This window comes from Hypanus sabinus, chromosome 5, assembly GCF_030144855.1.
Source record: "Hypanus sabinus isolate sHypSab1 chromosome 5, sHypSab1.hap1, whole genome shotgun sequence".
Lineage (NCBI taxonomy): Eukaryota > Metazoa > Chordata > Chondrichthyes > Myliobatiformes > Dasyatidae > Hypanus > Hypanus sabinus.
The window spans coordinates 155,771,152-155,792,758 of NC_082710.1; the positions used below are offsets into that span (position 1 = coordinate 155,771,152).

The window sequence follows — 21,607 nt, forward strand, 5'->3', positions numbered from 1 at the left end:
TTTGGAGAGGGTTCTACCACATATTGGGACCTGCTCGCTGCTGTGCCAAGATGTCGATCTTCCTCTCTACCAGAGGCCTTCAGGTTCAGCCCCAGGGAATAATAGTCCAACACAGTTTACTTACAACTACATACTGTTAATTAGCAAGTTATCACATATGTACTTTGATAAGGGTAGACAGAGCAGCTTTCTCATGCAACAAAGACTTCTTTGTTCATGAATAATTCTCACAGCAGGACCTGTCAAGCTGCCAATAAGTCAGTTAGGTTTTAGCCCTTTTAATTCCTCAATTGTACCAAGTGCTCCTCTGTAGGCCACTCTGGGGTTCTACTTTCCCTTTCCTTCCTGGCTCTCTGCTGAATTCTGAAGTATTTCCAATCTTGGGATTTACCCTTTTTTCTTTGGCAACGTTATAGCCCATTTCCCCTTTGCGTGATTCAACCTGCCATCAGTGTGGTTGGATTCATACCTGTGTGAAGGTAAACGCTTGCAACACTAAAATAGATTTTAAGCCTCATTTCTCTCGGCCAATGTTGTGCTTATTACGATATTGTATGAATGCAACTAGCTAATTCGGATCCATACTTGTTCCTCTCGTGTTGAAATTAGTAAATGAGAGCTCTCAGCAATCCTGCAGCCCTTCCAAAGGTTTCAGTCATTTTCATATTTTTGTTCCTAAATCTTCAGCCTGAAAGAAGCTCAATAATTAATGACTGGCCGTTTTTACAGATTAGATTCATCTGATCATGCTTCCATGCTTTCTGTCACTAATTCTGTAAAAGGTGTTACTTTACCCAGCTAAACCCTCAGTGTGGGAAATCAGTTCTTTATCCTCTGGTTGCCAGGAGCAGCTGTAGCCTCAGTCCAAAGTTGTAAGGTGTTTGTTTTAAAAGTCAGTTCAAGTTGATTTGTTTCATTCAACGTTAGCTGCCATTAGTTTGTGGGTTTCGTGTTTTACTCTGCAAGTTCAGTACAGCCGACCTGCATTAAACAATAATACAGGGTTGTGTGTCCACGTAAATGGGAAAACTTTTAGGCAGGAATAGGATTTGGGTTGAGCTCCTAAATGGCTGACAAGATTTAAGAACGTTTATTATCTGAAGCTTTTCAGAAACACTTTCCAGGGTGGGTACATTTGAAAATGCTGCTCAGGCAGATCAGTGTGGATGGGGTAACCGGAGATTTCTGAAAACGCTGTCAGATGGCAGCACGCTATTTCATTGTTTTCTTGAACGCAACCTAACAATTTCAGAACAGACGGCAACGAGACTGAAGCCAGAAGAAACAGAGTTAGTTTTTCAATGTTCGTCGTCAGCCAGGTCATACAGACTGTGAACTCCCTGTTGATTGCCTAATATGCTTCAGTATTTGTTTTTTGTTACTTATAAATCTTCCTGTGCGAGAGCCAACAGCTGCCCATCGTTTAAGTTTTTCTAGTCTGTAGTCTGTAGTCTTTCACGGCGAGGTTCAACACCAAACATGTCGCTTGTTTTTGGTTGATGTGTCCTGCGCATGCGCAGTAGGAGGAGATTCGGCGAAATCTCCGTTTCAGTGTGGATAGAGATATTTTTTAAAACGCATAGTGTGGACACCTATCATTTTTATGCGAAACCAACGTTTTCAAAATTATCCGGTCTAGTGTGGATATAGCCTTACTCGAATGATTTAAATCCTCGTTGAAAGATTGAGCCGAAGTGTGAATGATGAGGTGGCCCTCCAGTATGCTTCACTGCTGTATGAACCTCAATCAAGACCAAACTCGCCTTTTCTCATGGAAGCGAGGCAACAGATGAAGTACAGAACAGTCATACAAGGTGAAATGTGTGAAACTTCTCCCAAGATGCCGGGGAAGGCCCAGTGACCTGTACTGAATCTGAAAACACGTCAGCAATAAGTCTTCAGCAGTGAATCTGATGAGAAAAACGTTAGATCTCAGTGGCTGTGAAAGCAGATGACAGCTGCAGCAAGTCAGATCATCCGCTTCCTGTACAATGGTGACCCGAGCTGCACAGAATACTCCAGCTCAGGTCTGATCGATGTTTTATAAAGTTGTGCATAACCTCTCTGTTCTTTTGTTGAAGACCTGAGTAGATTAAGCCAGTATCACATATCCCATAGTAAACACAAAGTACACTGCAGATGCTGTGGTCAAATCAACACGTACAAACAAGCTGGATGAACTGAGCAGGTTGGATAGTATCCGTTAAAAGGAGCAGTCAATGTTTCGGGCCAAGACCCTTCATCAGGACTAAAGAAGGAGGGGGCAGGGGCCCTATAAAGAAGGTGGGGGGAGGGTGGAAGGTGCCAGGTGAAAAACCAATCAGAGGAAAGATCAAGCGGTGGGGGAGGGGAAGCAGGGAGGGGATAGGCAGGAGAGGTGAAGAAGGAATCTAAGGGGAAAGCACTATGGGTGGTAGAAGAAGGCAGAATCATGAGAGAGGTGATAGGAAGCTAGGCAGATTGAAAGTGGGATGGGGGAAGAGAGAGGGAGGGAATTACTGGAAGTTGGAAAATTTGATGTTCATAGCAAGGGGCTGGAGACTACCCAGACGGTATATGAGGTGTTGCTCCTCCAACCTGAGTTTGGCCTCATCATGGCAGTAGAGGAGGCCATGTATGGACATATCCAAATGGGAATGTGAAGCAGAGTTGAAGTGGGTGGCAACCGGGAGATCCTGTCTGTTGTGGCGGACGGAGTGAAGGTGTTCGACGAAGCGGTTCCCCAATCTCTGTTAGGTCTGGCCGATGTAGAGGAGGCCACACCGATAGCAAGGGATGCAATAGATGACCCCAACAGACTCACAAGTGAAGTGTTGCCTCACCTGGAAGGACTGTTTGGGGCCCTGAATGGTGGTAAGAGAGGAGGTGTTTGGACAGATGTAGCACTTACACTTGCAGGGATAATCCCTGTCCCTATAACCCCTGCAAGGGTAAGTGCTACACCTTTCCCTGCACCTCCTCTTTTTTGGCCGTTCGAGCCACATCGCCTGCCAATTTCCACGTTTTTAATCCTAGCCTAATCATGGGCCAATTTACAATTACCAATTAACCTACCAACCAGAAATTTGGAGGAGCATGGAGGGCTATTGTCTGGCTGTCAGTCGACAGGACGAGGCAGGTTAATAGTTTGGTGGAGAGTAGATGGGCCGAAGGGCCTGTTTCTGAGCTGTAGTGTTCCGGAACTATCTGCTGCACTGTTTTCAGTGATACACAGTTACTTCAAAAAAAAAGATGTTCTCTCTTTACTTTGTGCTGTAAGATATCTGTATTTCAGCGCATCAGTATAATGATTTTCTGTTTTAATTCTGAACAGTGAGGAGTAAGGAAGTAATTGGGACCATTGGTTCATCGGCTTTATTGGATCCTGAACACCAAGGTGATCTCAGCAGGAGTGAAATTTTATGGATCTTCACCGGCAGCAACAAAAGCCCTGTTACTATTTTGGATTACGTTCCAGATAAACCTGTGGAGGAACCAAATGAACAATTCAGGTCCCGTTTACAGTTTAACGCTTCTACTGGCTTTCTGCGGGTAGACAGGATAAAACCTGAGGATCAAGGTGTTTATAATTTTGAAGTAGATGAGAGAAGAACAACTACAATCGAATTGCTTCTCTTCTGTAAGTATTCACTTGATTGTGTATCTTGGAAGCACTGAAGCTGGTGAATAATTTGCTGCTTTGCCCAAGAACGGTTCACATGGGGGCTTGTGATTGTTGCCTTGATGCAAACAAAACTCATTTATTCACCCAGTGGAAAGTACCATTAGTAAATGAATGTAGCTCTTCGATCATAGGCTAGGACATCACAGATACCAGCCTTCGGCCCCTCATTTGCCCTACTGTGAGATGAACTAACTAAGGCTATGGACCTACACTGACTGCTCTGGGCTCTGGGTTTGTGGATTCAATTTCGTTCTGAATGCTGATGATGGCTTTAATGTTTGTATGATTTGTTTAGTTTTTCCTCTTTCTCTGCACATTGGGCATTGGTCTTTTTTTTAAATTGGGTTCTTTCACGTTTCTTGTTTTATGGCGCTGCCTGTAAGCAGACAAATCTCAAGGTTGTATAATTTATGCATACTTTGATAATAATTGTACTTTGAAACTTTGGAGTCTGTTGCATGCACATTATTGATTCTCCTGCACCCAATACAACATAATGCTGCCCATTACTGAGAAAGTGATGAGCCATTTTGGAAATATTTCATTAAATTGTGATCCAGTTCCCCAATTCCACTTGTTCAGTACTCAACATCTTATTACCTGTCATCTAGTTAAAATAGCAGTAAATTTGTTGGGAGTAATCATTTTTAATTAGATCTGTGGATGAGCAATCATTCTATCTAAATGCAAGATTCTTCTTATCTTAACCAATGAGAGCTAATTGGAAGTGAAGAATGAAATATTATAAATTCATTAATATTTTTTCCTCTAGATGAGCTGTCAAAAACTCTGATAAGGAGCTACAGTGCCCCTGGTTACACCATCCAACTCACCTGTGAGGTTGATGGAAATCCGCAGAAGTATGAGTGGCTGAGAAATGGAGAGAAAATCTCCCAGCATCACTTGCTAATCAATGGAAACAGAAGCCTTGTCATCTTGACAGATTTGACAGGTGAATGTGGAACGTACACCTGTGTTGCTACCAATCCTGTCGGCTCTACCCAGGCAAATTACACCATAAATCTCCCAGGTAAACTTTATTTATAAACAATATCTTAAAGCTATAAGTCACGATCTTTGTGGACTTTGGAATGCAGGCTGTGTTAATCGAACAGTAGCAATGATTGCCAATAGTGGAATTAATAGATATTTTGCTACAAAGGGTTTGACTGAGCGAGGAAGGGTGACTCCTTCTGGCTGGGTGCATGAATTGCCAATTAGCTATCACTCAAGACAGATGCAGAGAAGGAGAAGCTGGTGGATCCTGAACCGCTCTCTGACAGGGATTGGGTGAGACAATGCCCTTTTGAATTCTTTGGGGGAAATCCAATTAGTTTTACAACATGAACAACACACACACAAAATGCTAGACAACTCAATAGGTCAGAATATATCTACTGGAGAAAATGAACAGCTCAGGTTTCAGGTAGAGATCCTTCATCAGGACAGGAATGGAAGGAGGCAGAATCCAGAATATAAGGTTAGGGGGAGGGGAAGGACGACAAGCTGGCAGGAAATACGAGAATAGGGATGAAAGGGAATGATGTGAGAGGCAAGGAGGTGATAGGTGGTAGCAATAAAGGGCTGAAGGAGGAATCTGGCAGGATAGTAGACCATAAAACAAAGGGAGGAAGGTGGGGAACCAGAGAGAGGCGATGGACAAGTCATAAGGTCAGTGTTGGCCAAGAGGTGAGGTGAGAGGCTACTGCAATAAGGGAAAACAAAGGGCAGTGGCAGAGACAGAGGTTGATGGGAAACAGTGTGTGGTTATGGGGAGTTAGAGAAATTGATGATCATTCTATCATGTTTTTTGTATGCTGCTCTAGATTTCCAGCATCTGTAGAATCTGTTGCATCTTGGTTTTACAATATTGCAGTTTCTGAATTTCAGATCCAAACTTTTCGCTTGCCACCCTACAGTCACTAACTATCATATTGTTTTGTTCAGTATGTTTTCTCTCCTAAAAATGCTGAAGCAGAGTTTCCTTTATCTTCAGTTATCTGGCTCAAGCAACTTACAGACTGGGCAGGTTTGACAGTAGGTGTAGGATATCGAGCTTCTTGGATATGACAGCGCTGCTCCTGTCTCAAATGCATAATCAGAGTTAGTGTGGGATTTACTTTACGGGGATTGAAAAAAGGGAGACTGACTCATTTTTACTTTAACTTGTGGTATGTGGGACAACGGTCACATCCTGACCATTTGCTGATTAGCTCTGCGTGTCAGATCAAGTAATTTGCTAGCATCTGCTGCCTAGTGTTATATATGATAAGAGACTACTTGGGCAAACTGTTCTGTAGAGAATGTGCAGAGAAAATAAAACTTGAGCCTACAGTGGGGAATGGAGATATCTGTTATTTTTCATCAACACACCTGTACAAAAATAACGTGTAGTATAAGACGCTGTTGTTCAGTCAGCACCCACTCTGTACCACGTATGACTAATTTCATTGATTTGTTCCCAGTCCTGACTATTTCCTCATTCCTACCAAAAATATTTAGACACCTGCTGAGCTGGAACAATTATCTGATATCTTCTGCTTTTGATACCTATATTACATTTTTCTGTGCTTATGAAAAATAGAAAACATAGAAACATATAAAACCTACAGAACAATACAGGCCCTTCGGCCCTCCCACATGTGCTGAACATGTCCCTACCCTAAAAATTACTAGGCTTACCTATAGCCCTCTATGTTTCTAAGCTCCATTACCTATCCAAAAGTCTCTTAAAAGACCCTATTGTATCTGCCTCCACCCAACGTTGCTGGCAGCCTGTTCCATGCACTCACCACTCTCTGAGTAAAAACCTACCCCTGACATCTCCTCTCTACCTACTCCCCAGTGCCTTAAACCTGTATCCTCTTGTACACTTCTATCAGGTCACCCCTCATTCTCCTTCGCTCCAAGGAGAAAAGGCCGAGTTCACTCAACCTATTAGTGTGGAATGAACTGCCAGATGAAGTGGTAAATGCGGGCTCACTTTTAACATTTAAGAAAAACTTGGAGAGGTACATGGGTGAGAGGTGTATGGAGGGATATGGTCCAGGTGCAGGTCAGTGGGACTAGGCAAAAAAATGGTTTGACACAGCCAAGAAGGCCCAAAAGGCCTGTTTCTGTGCTGTTATGTTCTATGGTTCTATTCTCATAAGGCATGCTCCCCAATCCAGGCAACATCCTTGTAAATCTCCTCTGCACCCTTTCATTGGCTTCCACATTCTTCCTATAGTGAGGCAACCAGAACTGAGCACAGTACTTCAAGTGGGGTCTTCCCAGGGTCCTATATAGCTGCAAATCATCTATCGGCTCCTAAATTCAATTTTACGATTAATGAAGGCCAATACACCACACGCCTTCTTAACCACAGAGTTAACCTGTGCAGCTGCTATGGACTCGGAGCCCAAGATCCTTCTGATCCCCCACACTGCCAAGAGTCTTACCAATAATACTATATTCTGCCATCATATTTGACTTACCAAAATGAACCACTTCACACTTATCTGGGTTGAACGCCATCTGCCACTTCTCAGCCCAGTTTTGCATCCTATCAATGTCCCGCTGTAACCTCTGACAGCCCTCCACACTATCCACAACACTCCCAACATTTGTGTCATCAGCAAACTTACTAACCCATCCCTCCACTTCCTCATCAAGGTCATTTACAAAAATCACGAAGAGTAAGGGTCCCAGAACAGATCCCTAAGGTACTTAACTGGTGACGACCGACCTCCATGTAGAATATGACTGTCTACAACCATTCTTTGCCTTCTGTGGGTAAGCTAGTTCTGGATCGACAAAGCAATGTCTCCTTGGGACCCATGCCTCCTTACTTTCTGAATAAGCCTTGCATTTGATAAACCTTATCAAATGCCTTGCTGAAATCCATATACACTACATCTACTGCTCTTCCTTCATCAATGTGTTTAGTCACATCCTCAAAAAATTCAATCAGGCTTGTAAGGCACGACCTGCTCTTGACAAAGTCATGCTGACTATTCCTAATCATATTATACCTCTCCAAATATTCATAAATCCTGCCTCTCAGGATCTTCTCCATCAACTTACTTTTAGACCACTGAGGTAAGATTCAATGGTCTAAAATTTCCTGGGCTATCTCTACTCCCTTTCTTGAGAAAAGGAACAACATCCGCAACCCTCCAATCCTCGGGAACCTCTCCCGTCCCCATTGATGATGCAAAGATCATCGCAAGAAGGTCAGCAATCTCCTCCCTTGCCTCCCAAAGTAGCCTAGGGTACATTTCGTCCGATCCCGGCAACTTACCTAACTTGATGGCTTCCAAAAGCTCCAGCACATCCTCTTTCTTAATATCTACATGCTCAAGCTTTTCAGTCTGCTGCAAGTTATCACTACAATCACCAAGATCCTTTTCCATAGTGAATACTGAAGTAATGTATTCATTAAGTACCTTTGCTATTTCCTCCAGTTCCATACACACGTTCCCACTGTCGTATTTAATAGGTCCTATTCTTTGACAGACAGACATACTTTATTGATCCAGTGGGAAATTGGGTTTTGTTACAGCTGCACCAACCAAGAGTAGTGAAGAAATATAGCAATATAAAACCCATAAATAATTAAATAATAAATTAATTTGCCAAGTGGAAAAATAAGTCCAGGACCAGCCTATTGGCTCAGGGTGTCTGACACTCCGAGGGAGGAGTTGTAAAGTTTGATGGCCACAGGTAGGAATGACTTCCTATGACGCTCAGTGTTACATCTCGGTGGAATGAATCTCTGGCTGAAAGTACTCCTATGCCTAACCGGTACATTATGGAGTGGATGGGGGACATTGTCCAAGATGGCATGCAACTTGGACAGCATCCTCTTTCCAGACACCACCTTCAGAGAGTCCAGTTCCACCCCACAACATCACTGACCTTATGGATGAGTTTGTTGATTCTGTTGGTGTCTGCTACCCTCAGCCTGCTACCCCAGCACACAACAGCAAACATGATAGCACTGGCCACCACAGACTCATAGAACATCCTCAGCATCATCCGGCAGATGTTAAACGACCTCAGTCTCCTCAGGAAATACAGATGGCTCTGACCCTTCTTGCAGACAGCCTCAGTGTTCTTTGACCAGTCCAGTTAATTGTCCATTCATATCCCCAGGTATTTGTAATCCTCCACCATGTCCAGACAGACATCTTGGATGGAAACAGGGGTCACCGGTGCCTTAGCCCTCCTCAGGTCCACCACCAGCTCCTTAGACTTTTTCACATTAAGCTGCAGATGATTCTGCTCACACCATGTGACAAAGTTTCCCACTGTAGCCCTGTACTCAGCCTCATCTCCCTTGCTGATGCATCCAACTATGGCAGAGTCATCAGACAACTTCTGAAGATGGCAAGACTCTGTGTTGTAGTTGAAGTCCAAGGTGTAGATGGTGAAGAGAAAGGGAGACAGGACAGTCCCCTGTGGAGCCCCAGTGCTGCTGACCACTCTGTCTGAAACAGTGTTGCAAGCGCAGGTACTGTGGGCTGCCAGTCAGGTAATCAATAATCCATGACACCAGGGAAGCATCCACCTGCATCACTGTCAGCTTCACATGCAGCACAGCAGGGCGGATGGTGTTGAACGCACTGGTGAAGTCAAAAAACATGACCCTCACAGTGCTCGTCGGCTAAAAACATGACCCTCATAGTGCTTGCTGGCTAAACGTCTTATCCACTCACAATGGATCAGGAGAAGGTGATTTCAATCTGATACGTTCAAAGCAATGTTTAAATTCAAACCATGAAGAAGAATTCTCCTCTCCTCGATAAATGATGTCAGTAGTTGTTTTCGATGTCATCTTTAAAATCACAAGAGGCCTCATTTTCTCTTTTGCAGAAAATGTTTACCTCTTTCATTTAACTCTTTATGGTATCAGCAGCATCCCTTGCAAATGGATTAAGTACTGGGTTAACTACATGAGGATGCACTGAAGTATTACCCAATGAAAACTTGCCCTCAGCAACTCCCCATCTATTGACAATTTGCTCGCAGTCCCTAATATAGGCTCTCAGCAGGTGAGGCACTGACAGTTCTATTTGATAGTTCCCTGAGAATCAATGTAATGTCTTTCTGTTATTGCCCACAGCGACCCTTTCCCTTGGTGTCAGCTCTGCCTCATGTGGTAGTGTTCTCACCTCAATTCCAGATTGTGGGTTCAGATCTCATTCTAATATCTTAATCAGAATCAGATCCAGCTTTAATATCACTGACATAAGTCATGAAATTTGTGCTGCACGAGAACATTACAATAGATAGTGAAAAAAAATACAGTCAGAATTTATCTAATTAAATAAGAGGTGCAAAAAGACAGAAACAAAAGTGAGTTAGCGTACCTGGGTTGTTTGTCCATTCAGAAACTCTTATGCTTGTGGATAAAAGCTGTTCCTAAAATATTGAGTATGTGTCTTCAGGCTCCTGTACCACAACCTTGATGGTAGCAATGAGAAGAAAACATGTTTTGGGTGATGGGGGTTCTTAATGCTGGATACCGTATTTTAAGGCGTTGCCATTTGAAGATGTCTACGATGCTGGGGAGGCTAGTTCCAATGATGAAGCTGGCTTTGTAACTTTCTGCAGTTATCTCTGATCCTATGCAGTGGCCCCTCCTGTTGATGCAAACAGTTAGAATGCTTTCCACAATACTTCTGTCGAAATGTACTAGTGTCTTTGGTGACATAGTGAGTCTCCTCAAACTCCTAATGAAATACAGCCACCATTGTACCTTTGAAATTGCACCAATATATTGGGCCCAGTACAGATCTAGAGATATTCTGACACCCAGGAACTTGAAACTGCTTACCCTTTCCACTGTTGATCGTTTGATGTGGACTGGTGTGTGTGCACCCTCAACTTCCCCTCCATGAAGTCCACAATCAATTCTTTGGACTTAATGATGTTGACTGATAGATTGCTGTTGCAAGCGTTCAACTATTGGTCTATCTTGCTCCTGTACACCTCTTCGTCACCATCTGAAATTCTGCCAACAATAGTTATGTCATCGGCAAGTTTATGGATGGCATTTGCTCTGTGTCTAGCCACATTGTCATGAGTAGAGACAGTAGAGTGGTGGGTTTGTTATGACTGTGATCTCCCGATGAGGAAGTCAAGGATCCAGTTGCAAAGGGAGGTTCATACACCCAGGTTTGAGCTTGTTGATTAGTACTGAGAGTCTGGTGGTGGAGAGCGCTGAGCTGTAATCAATAAACAGCAACTTAACGAAGGTATTACTGTTGTCCAGGTGATCCATGGCTGAGTGGAGTGCCACTAAGATTGTTTCTACTGTAGATGTATTTTGGTGATAGGCAAACTGCAGTGGTACAGCTCCTTGCTTAGACAGGAGTTGATTCTCACCGTGACCAACCTCTCAAAGCACCTCATCACAGTAGATATGAGTGCCTCTGGGTAATGGTTGTAGAGACAGCTCACCCAGCTACTTTTGGGCACCAGTGTAATGGTCACCCTTCTGAAGCAGGTGGGAATCTCCAACAGCAGCAGTGAGAGATTTAAGATGTCTTTCAACATTCTCACCAGTTAGGTGGCACAGGTTTTCAGTGGCCTACCAAGTGTATCAGAATCTGATGTCTTGCAAGGCTTTGCCCTCATGAAAAATGTTCAGATGTTCTGACATTGGCCTCTGAGGCAGATTACAGGGTCACCAGATTTGGTAGGGTTTCACACAGGTCAAGTTTTATTCTCTGTCAAAGTGTTCATAAAAGGTGTTTAGCTCATCTGCAGTTAAGCCTCAGAGACATTCATGATGTTAGATTGTGCCCTGTGGGAAGTAATGGCCTGCAAACCCTGCAATCTTAGAAGTGCTCTTGCAGAAGGATGTACGCTCTAGGCCATGACCCTGTTTTGGATGTGGCACCCCTTTCAGAAGAGGATGAGAGAAGTGAAGTATCTTGCAGAGAGTTGTAATGTTATCCAGTTTCACCATGTACACTAGCCTCTGTAGTATCCAGGACATCTTCAAGGAACAATGCCTCAAAAAGACAGCGTCCATCGTTAAGGACCCCCATCACTCAGGTCATGCCTTGTTTTCATACCTTTCATCAGGAAGGTGGTTCCGAAGCCTGTAGGCACACGGTCAATGATTCAGGACCAGCTTTTTCCCCTCTGCCATCTGTTTTCGCAATGGACATTGAATCTATGAACACTACCTCACAAATTTATTCTTTCTACTTTTGTACTTCTCTTTTAACTATTTAATATATACAGTGTATACTTGCTGTAGTTCACAAGGTTTTGCTACTATTGTATACTGCATTGAGTTGCTGTTGCAAAGTCAACAAACTTCATGACAAATTAAATGTGATTGTAATTCAAAGTTCTCTCTTGTATTCTACACTATTTATCTCTCAAGCAGTATGAACAAATCAATTTTCTCTTTCATCACATCACTGACTAATCCTTCCTCTTACAAACTGCAAGTTCCATATTGCAACACTGACTGCATACAAGGCATCACCTTTTCTAAGAATACACTGGAATGATCAAAGTTTGTTTTCGAACAATACATGAACTCACTGAGGCCTTCTGTAACGAGTTGAATGGATTATTAAATTAATGCAGACATCACTGAATAGACCACATTCACTGTGCATTCTGGTAGGCATGACAACTCAGTTGCAGTAATGCAGTAGACAAGAGCGTTCAATCAGTATGGATTTGAAGCAACATCAACCAGGCCCTAATTCAAAGTTACAAACTGAATTTCCTGAGACTGAAGGGTAAACCAAATGGCCGATATTACAAATATATTCATTTTCTCTGATGCCTTTTTATACAGTGAGATTAGATGGACTGGGACTCTTTTCCCTGGCAAAAAGGCAGCTGATGGGTGGGTGATCTTGTAGAGCTTAAAGGCACTCAGGAGGAACATAGAAAAGTTGGATTGTCGCAGTCTTCTTCCCAAGGTAGGGGAGTCTAAAACTAGGTTGAAGGTGAGAAGGGGAAGATTTAAGGGGGAACTGAGAGAAAGGTGTTTCACAATGAGGGTGGTGGGTATTTGGATCAAGCTGTCAGAGAAAGCAGTAGAGGCAATTGCAACATTTAAAATACATTCAGAGAGGTGTGTGTTTAGGAAAGGTTTTGAACAGGGGTTTCAAATATTTGGATAAATACAATTTGGCAAGGGGTCCATTGACCCCAGGTTCAGAACCCCTGGAAATGGCCTAAATGCAGGTAAATGGGACTATCTCAGAAAGATACTATAGTTAGCATGAATAAGTTGGGTCAAAGCACCTGTGTAACTCTCTGAATTTGTTCTATTATGTGAATATTTCAATAACAGGTGCTTCTGGTGAAGACTCTATCATTATTATTGCATCAATCACAGGACTGCTATCATCTTTGGTATCTCACAGTGGATTCTTGCTTCTGTCATGGTTGGAGAAGAAATCAAACCAAGGTAATGTATGTGTCAAATGTTGAATAGGTTGGGAGGCTTCAATATCCATCACCGAGTTTTTCTGGGTATCACCTCAATTAATCAACCAGCTAGCCAGAAAGATATTGCTGTTAGTATAGGTCTGAGGCATGGGGGGGATAAACTGACATGCCTTTGTCCTTCCTAATCTACCTGTAGTGGATGCTTCTGCCGACAATAGCGTTAGTGGAAGTGAGTGCCTCACAGGCCTTGTGAAGGTAAGTCTTTGCACCTTCCATCATGTTGTGTTTCTCTGCAAGCATGCTGAACAGGATTGACTTACAGTCGAACAGATTTGCACCTCTAAAACCAGGCATCTGTTAAACATGGTGGATCATTTTTGTTGGCAGAAATGCATTGTGTAACCTCTATATGGTCTACTATCTCTACCACCATAACTACCAAGCCGGGGAATCAACCCTGGTTTAATGGAGAGTACAGTGTTAGTGACTTTTCTGGAGGGCAGGTTTTCAATGTCATGTGTTTAGAGAAGTTTTCATACTAGGCACTGGAACCTGCTTGGTGAGATAGATTCAACAGGAAGAAGGAAAGGAAGGAAGGTGCAGTGAAACTGATGACTTAATTCATGAATCAAAAAATATTTCAGGTGCATCTAGTATGTAACTGAAAGTTGAATTTAATAGAGTAAAACTGAGTGTTTGCTCAAAGATTGTTAAGAAATACAAAACTATCAGTATCACTGACAGTCTTATCCACCCAGGTCCCTTCAATATTACCCTAGATGATGGTTGTGCACATTTTATTCATGTTTATAAATAGCTGTCAGGTAGGTTGAAGCGGAATTAAGCCATTCTAACGTTATTGTTCATTTCTCTGCAGTGTTTCAGAGCCTCATTATTTGCAACATTTTGTCTGTTGTTGCTACCTTCGTTGCCCTCATCTCCTGGGTTGCGATTAAAGGTGAGCACAAAGATGTGTTTGATCTGTATCCCTCTCAAGCTCAATGTCCCTCTCCAAGTGTCCTTTGTGAATTGTTATTGTACCAATCTCTACCACTTTCTCTAGCAGCTTATTCCATATGTCCAGTACCCTCTAAGTGGAAAAACAGGCACCTCACATGCTCTTTGAATCGCAGAAACCATCAAACAGGATTGTCTTACCCAGGAGAAGAATGTGATCTCATGATTTGATAACCTGTATAAGGTCGCCCCTCAGTGGAATCAATTCCAGTTACTGCAAGAATAACACAATCTTCAGTACATTAAATTCATGATTGATGCAATGGAAACTGTGTATTTAAATGAAATAACCAAAATTTAAAGCTGATTCTGCATTTTTCATTCACGGAGAAGGAACTTATTAGTAAGGAATAGAATGATGAGTAGGAAAGTGGAAAAATATGATAGAATAATTACTGGGTCTAACTCCAAATCCTTGTGGAGAATGTACACATTTCATCTGCTCATGTAAGAAGGCTTAGGTTCAGACAAAAATAAGGGTTTCTAAATCGGGCTAAAAAAAATTCTTTGTCAATACTATCAAAGCAATGTACAGGTGCAGATGTCATTCTGAATGCTTTAACCTACCATTAAAACCTGTTTTGGTTGTCCCACACTGAATCCACTTGCCGAAGGGTTTCAGCCCGAAACATTGACTGGAATTTTTTCCATAGAATGTGCCTAGCCTGCCTAGTTCCTCCAGCATTTTATGAGCGTTGCTTATGTGGGACCTATAGTAATGTGGAGCATATTAATGGACACAGGATACCCCCGTAATTTTCTTATGTGTTGGTCATATTATTTTTATTGCTTTGGTTTGTTATTTTGTTTATTCACAATTTGATTAATGTTCAGTTGCACGAGCAACAATAATATTTTAGTAGGTTAATTGATGGTTACGAGGAGCAATGCTTATACAGGCACTTGGGGGCAGCTGAGGGGTCCTGGGGGATGGCAGTGCACATGTGATCGAGTATTCGGGGACGGCCCCACAGCATGCATGGTAAGCTGATGCGCTTGTGTTCCGGTATTTCCAGAAAGGAAAATAAAGACATTATGTTTAAACTTCTGCACGCATGGAAGTCTCTTTTGAGTCCAAGTGTGCAACATTTGGATTTTCAGCATCTGCAGATTTTCTCTTGTTTATATATATTAGATTGATATATTTTCTTTCCAAATCCACACCTCAAATTGCCAAGGAAAGGACAGCAGGTGCATGGTGTCACAATCATCGGTGTGTTCCTTTCCAAGTCATAACTATCCTGACTTCCAAATGTTTCACTAATTTTTATTGCTCCCGAGTCTAATGTCACCAGCACTTTCTGAGGCTTTGCTGTCTGTGGGTAGGTTAGGGAAAGTCAGCGGCCTTGAGGCCAAAAAGCTTTGAGGTGAGACCACGATAACTCAATTTATCACTGATTTTGTCGATTAAAAGATTGAAGAAAATTGAAGCATTGAGGCGAGTGTGGAAGACAAGTGAGAGTTCAGCACCAGATACAAGCCCCTCGCTCGCTGCTGCCAGAGGAAGTTGTCTGCCTGTGACAGTCTTTCCCTCTCGCTCACTGCTCCCAAGGGAAGGTCCCTGTGTTCCAATGGTCATTGTCTCCTACGATGCTGTCGGAGAATGGTGCTGGAGTTTTGGGTCTGTGGTTTCTGGATTGGACTGTAGGTCCTGGTCTCTCCTTTATCTACTACTGTTCTGGGCAACTATGAATCGGGGCGGCCTGTAGATAATGAACACTGAGCTGAACTGAATATGGACTCTTTCAATTTTGTTTTGTATTCAGGGTTTTCACACATTCTTTCTTGTTGCCTTTGCGCATGGGCAGAGGTGCGGTGGTTGATATTCTTGGTGCCATTTATCCAATTTGTGTTTTGTGCCTGTGGTGGGGGGGTGGGGTTGATGTTTTTCTTTGAACGGGTTTGATGGTTTTCTTTGTTTTGTGGTTGTCCGTGGAGAAGACAAATCTCAGAGTTGTATACTGAATACATACTTTGATAATAAATGTTCTTTAAATCTTGAAAAAAAGCTGGTGAAAATTCAAAGGATTCAAAAAAGTTCACCACCTGCTCCTAAGGCCTAGAAAAATGAATATGGAACAAAATTAAGTACATTACGAAGTACCAACCAGTATTGTTGAATCTTTCCTCCAGGTGCTGCCTTTATATCTGTTGTTGCGTTATGCATTGTCTCTGCCCTGTTTTTGGCCATAATTACAACAATTGCTATTCCGAAATTCAGCTGCTTCTTTAGTGGGAGATTCCAAGGAAAGAAAGGTAAAGAACAGTTCATCATTGTACAAAATTTCTAGGTTTAACAATAAAACTGAATCTTGCAACTAATTATATCATTTACTTTTGACAGGATCTCAACCTTCCATTGATTTCAGTGGTTTCATTATATTCCCCATCTTGATCACTATCCTGAAGGAAGAGATTCAGCAAAATTGTGAGTCTAACTTTGCGGTCTGTACACTCAGCATGTTTTTGAAGTCACAAGTACTGTGTGAACTGGCCACTCCCATCACTGCAGTTAAACCCAGATTAATCTGCAATCTATACATTTTATTTTCTATGGATAGACATGCCTTGCTTCAAGGTTGGCTAAACAATAGAGCTGGTTGTGGATTTCAGGGAGTATACACACTCCTGTTTACATCAAAAGTGCTGATCTCCAGAGGGTTGAGAGCTTCAGGTTCTTTAGGAGTGAACTGTGCTAATACCTGTCTCAGTCTAACCATGTAGATTACATGTCCAAGAAGGTGCACCATGCCTCTGCTTCCTTAGGAGGCTAAAGAAATATGGCATTCCTCCAATTTTTATAGATGCACCATAGAAAGCATCCTATCAAGATGCATCACAGCCTGGTGTGGAAACTGCTTTGTATATGAGCATAACAAACTGCGTATATCATAAAAATTAGCCTTCTCTTTGTAGACTCTCTAAATTCTTGTTCCCTTGATAAAGCAGCCTGATGTCATACTATTGGACATTGAAGACCCCTACCAGAGTAGATTCTGTCTCCTATTGCAGAATTTGAAATTGAAATGTTGGTTAAAATTGACACCTGCACCCACCTGGAAGCCCGAGAAGAGTTTATGTGCTTGTTTGCTAATGCTCATTAAAAATTCTTTTGGTTGTTTACCATGGTGAAGGTGCTAAATAAGTGTTGTATTAGGAGACATTCAATTTACTCAGTGTTTCATTGTCACACATTTTCAGATCAAAGTTGTCACACCAGCATCTTAACATGGAGCATACCGATTGCATTATCGGTCAGCTGTGTTATCATAATGTCTGTGTTCCTTGCAACATATCGCTGTAAATACTGTAAGTATCAAATCCTTTGCTCACTTTCACTTACTGAAGAATTCAGAATGGAAATGAAAATGTTTGCATAACTATTTTGTCATTAACTTTTAAAGTAGAACAGTTGTGAAGAAACTGTCTCAGTATATTATCTTAATTTCATTTATAACCACAATGTCATCACAGAAATGTCAATTCCCTAGCACAGGTTTTTACACTAAATAGCTGTTCTTGGAGTTAGCAAATGGACAAGGCTACAATTCTTTATTACGAATCACATGCGTATCCTACGTTCCCTGAAGCCAACGGCTACTACATGTTCCCCTGAATTCCCATTTTGCTAAAAGACCCTCACTGTCCACAGACCCTAATCCTGAAGGTGATACTGCCAGGTCAGCCTGCCCCAAGGCTACACAATCACTATGACACCAGGCTTCTGTCTTGACATATCTTATTGAACTCAGTTTTGGGAATGAAGAGACCCTGACCTGTGACCTGCTATTGAGAGTAGAGAGAGGCAAAGCGCTTTTCAGTCCCAGCCCCAGCCCCAGCTTGCTATGTTCTTTCAGCCTTGTCACACATAAGTACCAACCTGCAACCCCTTGCCAACATGGAGCAAAGGAGCCGCTGCTTGGATCACCTGCTCCACAGTCCTGGCACAATAGGAGACTACTATACATCCATATTCTCTGCTCTGTTGAGCTCAGGAATTTATGTCCAAATAAGGTCACAGACCACATGAGTATAATTTCACAGTACACCCAATGAAATCAGCCCCAGAAAACGAGGAAAATGGTTTTATGTTGATTTAGCCCTCTTCTAATGTCTGTTGTCCCTGAGGTCCCTACAGTATGTTCAATTACAGCAGAGTGAAGCCACATTGACCTCGACCAAAATATAAGTCAAATCTGACTTTTCCAGAGAAAAATGGTGATGAGAAACAATGTTCTTTGTTAAGGGTCTGGAATTTATAAAGGTTTATTTTATTTGTTATAGACAAAAAAGAAAATGAAAACATTGAAGTGAGACAGGAGGTATGTTATCATCTACATGTCTGCAATTGTCTAGAACTCAGTTATAAGGCTAGCTTAATATGCATTTATAAAAACAAGATGCAAATCTGGCTTCGGGCTGAGAGTGAGTTTTGGGGTTCAATATCAGTGAGCATGTACCAAAAGTTTGATAATTTAAATTTCTAAGATCTTCTGTTTCATACAGAATACAAAATCCTTTTACAATACAAAAGGAGGCCATTTGGCCCATTAGATTTATGCCAGGTTTATTACAGAAATCTGATGAATTTAATTCTACTGCTTTTTGCAAATTATTTTTTCCCATTTGTATGAGTAATTCACTTCTCAAAGCCTTGATTGATACAGTTTTAACCACAGCTACAAGCAGTGAGTTCCAATTATAATCATGACCATCAGGAAGGGTAAGGGGAGTAAGCAGTCAGTGCAGGGTTCCACTCTGACTGTTCCCCTCATTAACAAGTGTGCCACTGATTGCTGCTGGGTGGAGGGGAGATGACCCGTCAGGGTGCAGCAGGGCATCCAGGCCAGTGGCACTGTGTCTGGATCTGTGGCTCAGCTGGGAAGGGTAAAGTCAGGCAGAGCGATAGTCATCAGAGACTCAATAGTTATGAGGACAGTCATGAGATTGTATGGCTGCAGAAAGTTCTCAAGAGAGAGGGTGAGCAGCCAGACATTGTGGTGCACATTGACACATCAGTAGAAAGGGGGGAGAGGTCCTGCACAGCTGGTGTAGCGGGTTAGGGAAGAGACTGAAGATCAGGATCACCAAGATAGTAATCTCTGGAGTACCCCTGGCATGTGCTTGTCAGGACAGGAATAGGATGATAGTACAGATGAAAGAATGGCTGGTGAAGTGGTGCAGGGGGTAGGCTTTCAGATTTCTGGATCATTAGGAGCTCTTCTGGGGAAGGTAGGACCCGTACAAAAAGGGCAGGTTACACATGAACTGGAGATGGATCAAAATCATTTGGGCAGATTTGCTAAAGCTTTTGGGGAATGTTTAAACTGATTTGGCAGCGGATGGGAACTGGAGTGATCGGGCTGAGGATGGGCAGTTGGTTTACAAGTTGAAACATTGTGAAGTGAGTCTGTGAGGAAGGGCAGGCAGATAATAGGGCAAAGTTGCAATCAATGGGATGAGGTGAAGTGTAAAATCAAACAGTGTGATGTATACAGGACTGAAGGTGTTATATTTGAATGCACACAGTATACGGAATAAGGTAGATGATCTTGTAGCGCAGTTAGAGATTGGCAGGCATGATATTATAGGCATCGGTGAGTTGTGGCTGAAAGATCCTAGTTAGGAACTTAACATCCAAGAAAACTTTGTATTAGAACATAGAACAGTACAGCACATTACAGGCCCTTCAGCCCACAATGTTGTGCCGACCCTCAAACCCTGCCTCCCATATAACCCCCCACCTTAAATTCCTCCATATACCTGTCTAACAGTCTCTTAAACTTCATTAGTGTATCTGCCTCCACCACTGACTCAGGCAATGCATTCCACGCACCAACCACTCTCCGAGTGAAAAACTTCCTCTAATATCCCCCTTGAACTTCCCTCCCCTTACCTTAAAGCCATGTCCTCTTGTACTGAGCAGTGGTGCCCTGGGGAAGAGGTGCTGGCTGTCCACTCTGTCTATTCCTCTTAATATCTTGTACACCTCTATCATGTCTCCTCTCATCCTCCTTCTCTCCAAAGAGTAAAGCCCTAGCTCCCTTAATCTCTGATCATAATCCATACTCTCTAAACCAGGCAGCATTCTGGTAAATCTCCTCTGTACCCTTTCAAATGCTTCCACATCCTCATTGAAAGGTCAGTAAGTAGGCAGAGGGATGGGGTGGCTCTGTTGGTAAGAAGAGCGCCCATGGTATTAAAGGAAAGAAACTAGCATGGATAAAAGACTGGCTGTCCCACAAGAGACAAAGCATGGTAATAAAGGTGGCCTTTTCTAGTTTGTGCCAGTGACTAAAGGTGTTCCACAGTGGTTGTTGTTGGGACTGTTTCTTTTCAATAACTTGGATGAAGAAATTGATGACTTTGTAGCCATGTTTGCTGACAATACAATGATAAGTGGACAGGCAGATAGTGTTGAGGAAGCAGGGAGACTGCAGAAACACTTAGTCAGATTGGGATAATGGGCAAAGAAATGGCAGATGGAATATTGTGTAGGGAAATGCACTTTGGTAGAAGGAATAAAGGTGTAGCGTATTTTCTAAACAGAGAAAATTAAAATGTCAGAGGTGCAAAGAGACTTGGGAGTCCTTGTGCAGGATTATCTAAAGATTTACTTGGAGATTGAGTCAGTTGCAAGAAAGTCAAATGCAATGTATGCATTCATTTAGAAGGACCAGTATATGAGATTGAGGCAATTTAAGGCATTGGTCAGACCACACTTGGAGTATTGTGAGCAGTTTTGTGTGCTTTATCTAAGAAATTGTGCTGACACTGGAGAGGGTCCAGGGGAAGTTGACGAGAATGATTTTGGTAATGAAACAGTTAATGCATGAGGCCCATTTGATGGCTTTAGACCTATTCCTGCTGGAGTTTAGAGGAATGATGGGTAATTTCATTGAAGTCTATTGAATATTGAAAGACCTAGATAGAGTGGATGTGAAGAGAAAATTTCCTATAGATGGTGAATCCAGGACCACTGGTCACAGCCTCAGAATAGAGGGTCATCCACTTACAACAGAGATGAGAAGGAATTTCTTTAGCCAGAGATGATGAATCTGTGGAATTCATTGCCATGGGCAGTTGTGGAAGCCAAGGCATTGAGTATATTTAAAGAGGAGGTTGACAGGTTCTTGATTTGTCAGGCCATCAAAGGTGATGGAGAGATGGCAGGAGAATGCTGTTGAGAGAGATAATAAATCAACCAGGATGGAGCAGTGGATCAGAATTGATGGGCCGAGTTGCCTAATTCTACTCCTACTTCTGATGGTCTTATGGTCTCTTATGATCTGATCTGCATCTAAACCCATTTTTAGAAATTGTACTTTCTGTCCGTTGAAACGTCTGCCTGGGTAACATCTGTGCTCCATTGAACCTAACTAGGTCACTCATGATATTATACAGCCGTCTGAAATACCTTCTCATCTTTCTCTGCTCCAAAGCAAATGGCAGTTCACCATCTAACCTTGCACTTGAAATACATCATTCATGAAACAATTCCAGCAAATACTTCTT

The 21,607-nt window shown here is 42.4% G+C and overlaps 1 protein-coding gene across 1 annotated transcript in view; it reads left to right on the plus strand.

Moving 5' to 3' along the window:
- The window catches only part of LOC132394799 (uncharacterized), a 54,687-nt gene that overhangs the window by 31,714 nt on the left and 1,366 nt on the right, over window positions 1-21,607 (plus strand). Inside the window, exons 4-11 of the mRNA XM_059971206.1 lie at window positions 3,314-3,619; window positions 4,437-4,694; window positions 12,978-13,094; window positions 13,953-14,033; window positions 16,226-16,348; window positions 16,437-16,520; window positions 17,294-17,401; window positions 18,377-18,414. Of these exons, the coding sequence (XP_059827189.1) occupies window positions 3,314-3,619; window positions 4,437-4,694; window positions 12,978-13,094; window positions 13,953-14,033; window positions 16,226-16,348; window positions 16,437-16,520; window positions 17,294-17,401; window positions 18,377-18,414 (1,115 nt within the window). The remainder of the gene's footprint in view (window positions 1-3,313; window positions 3,620-4,436; window positions 4,695-12,977; window positions 13,095-13,952; window positions 14,034-16,225; window positions 16,349-16,436; window positions 16,521-17,293; window positions 17,402-18,376; window positions 18,415-21,607) is intronic.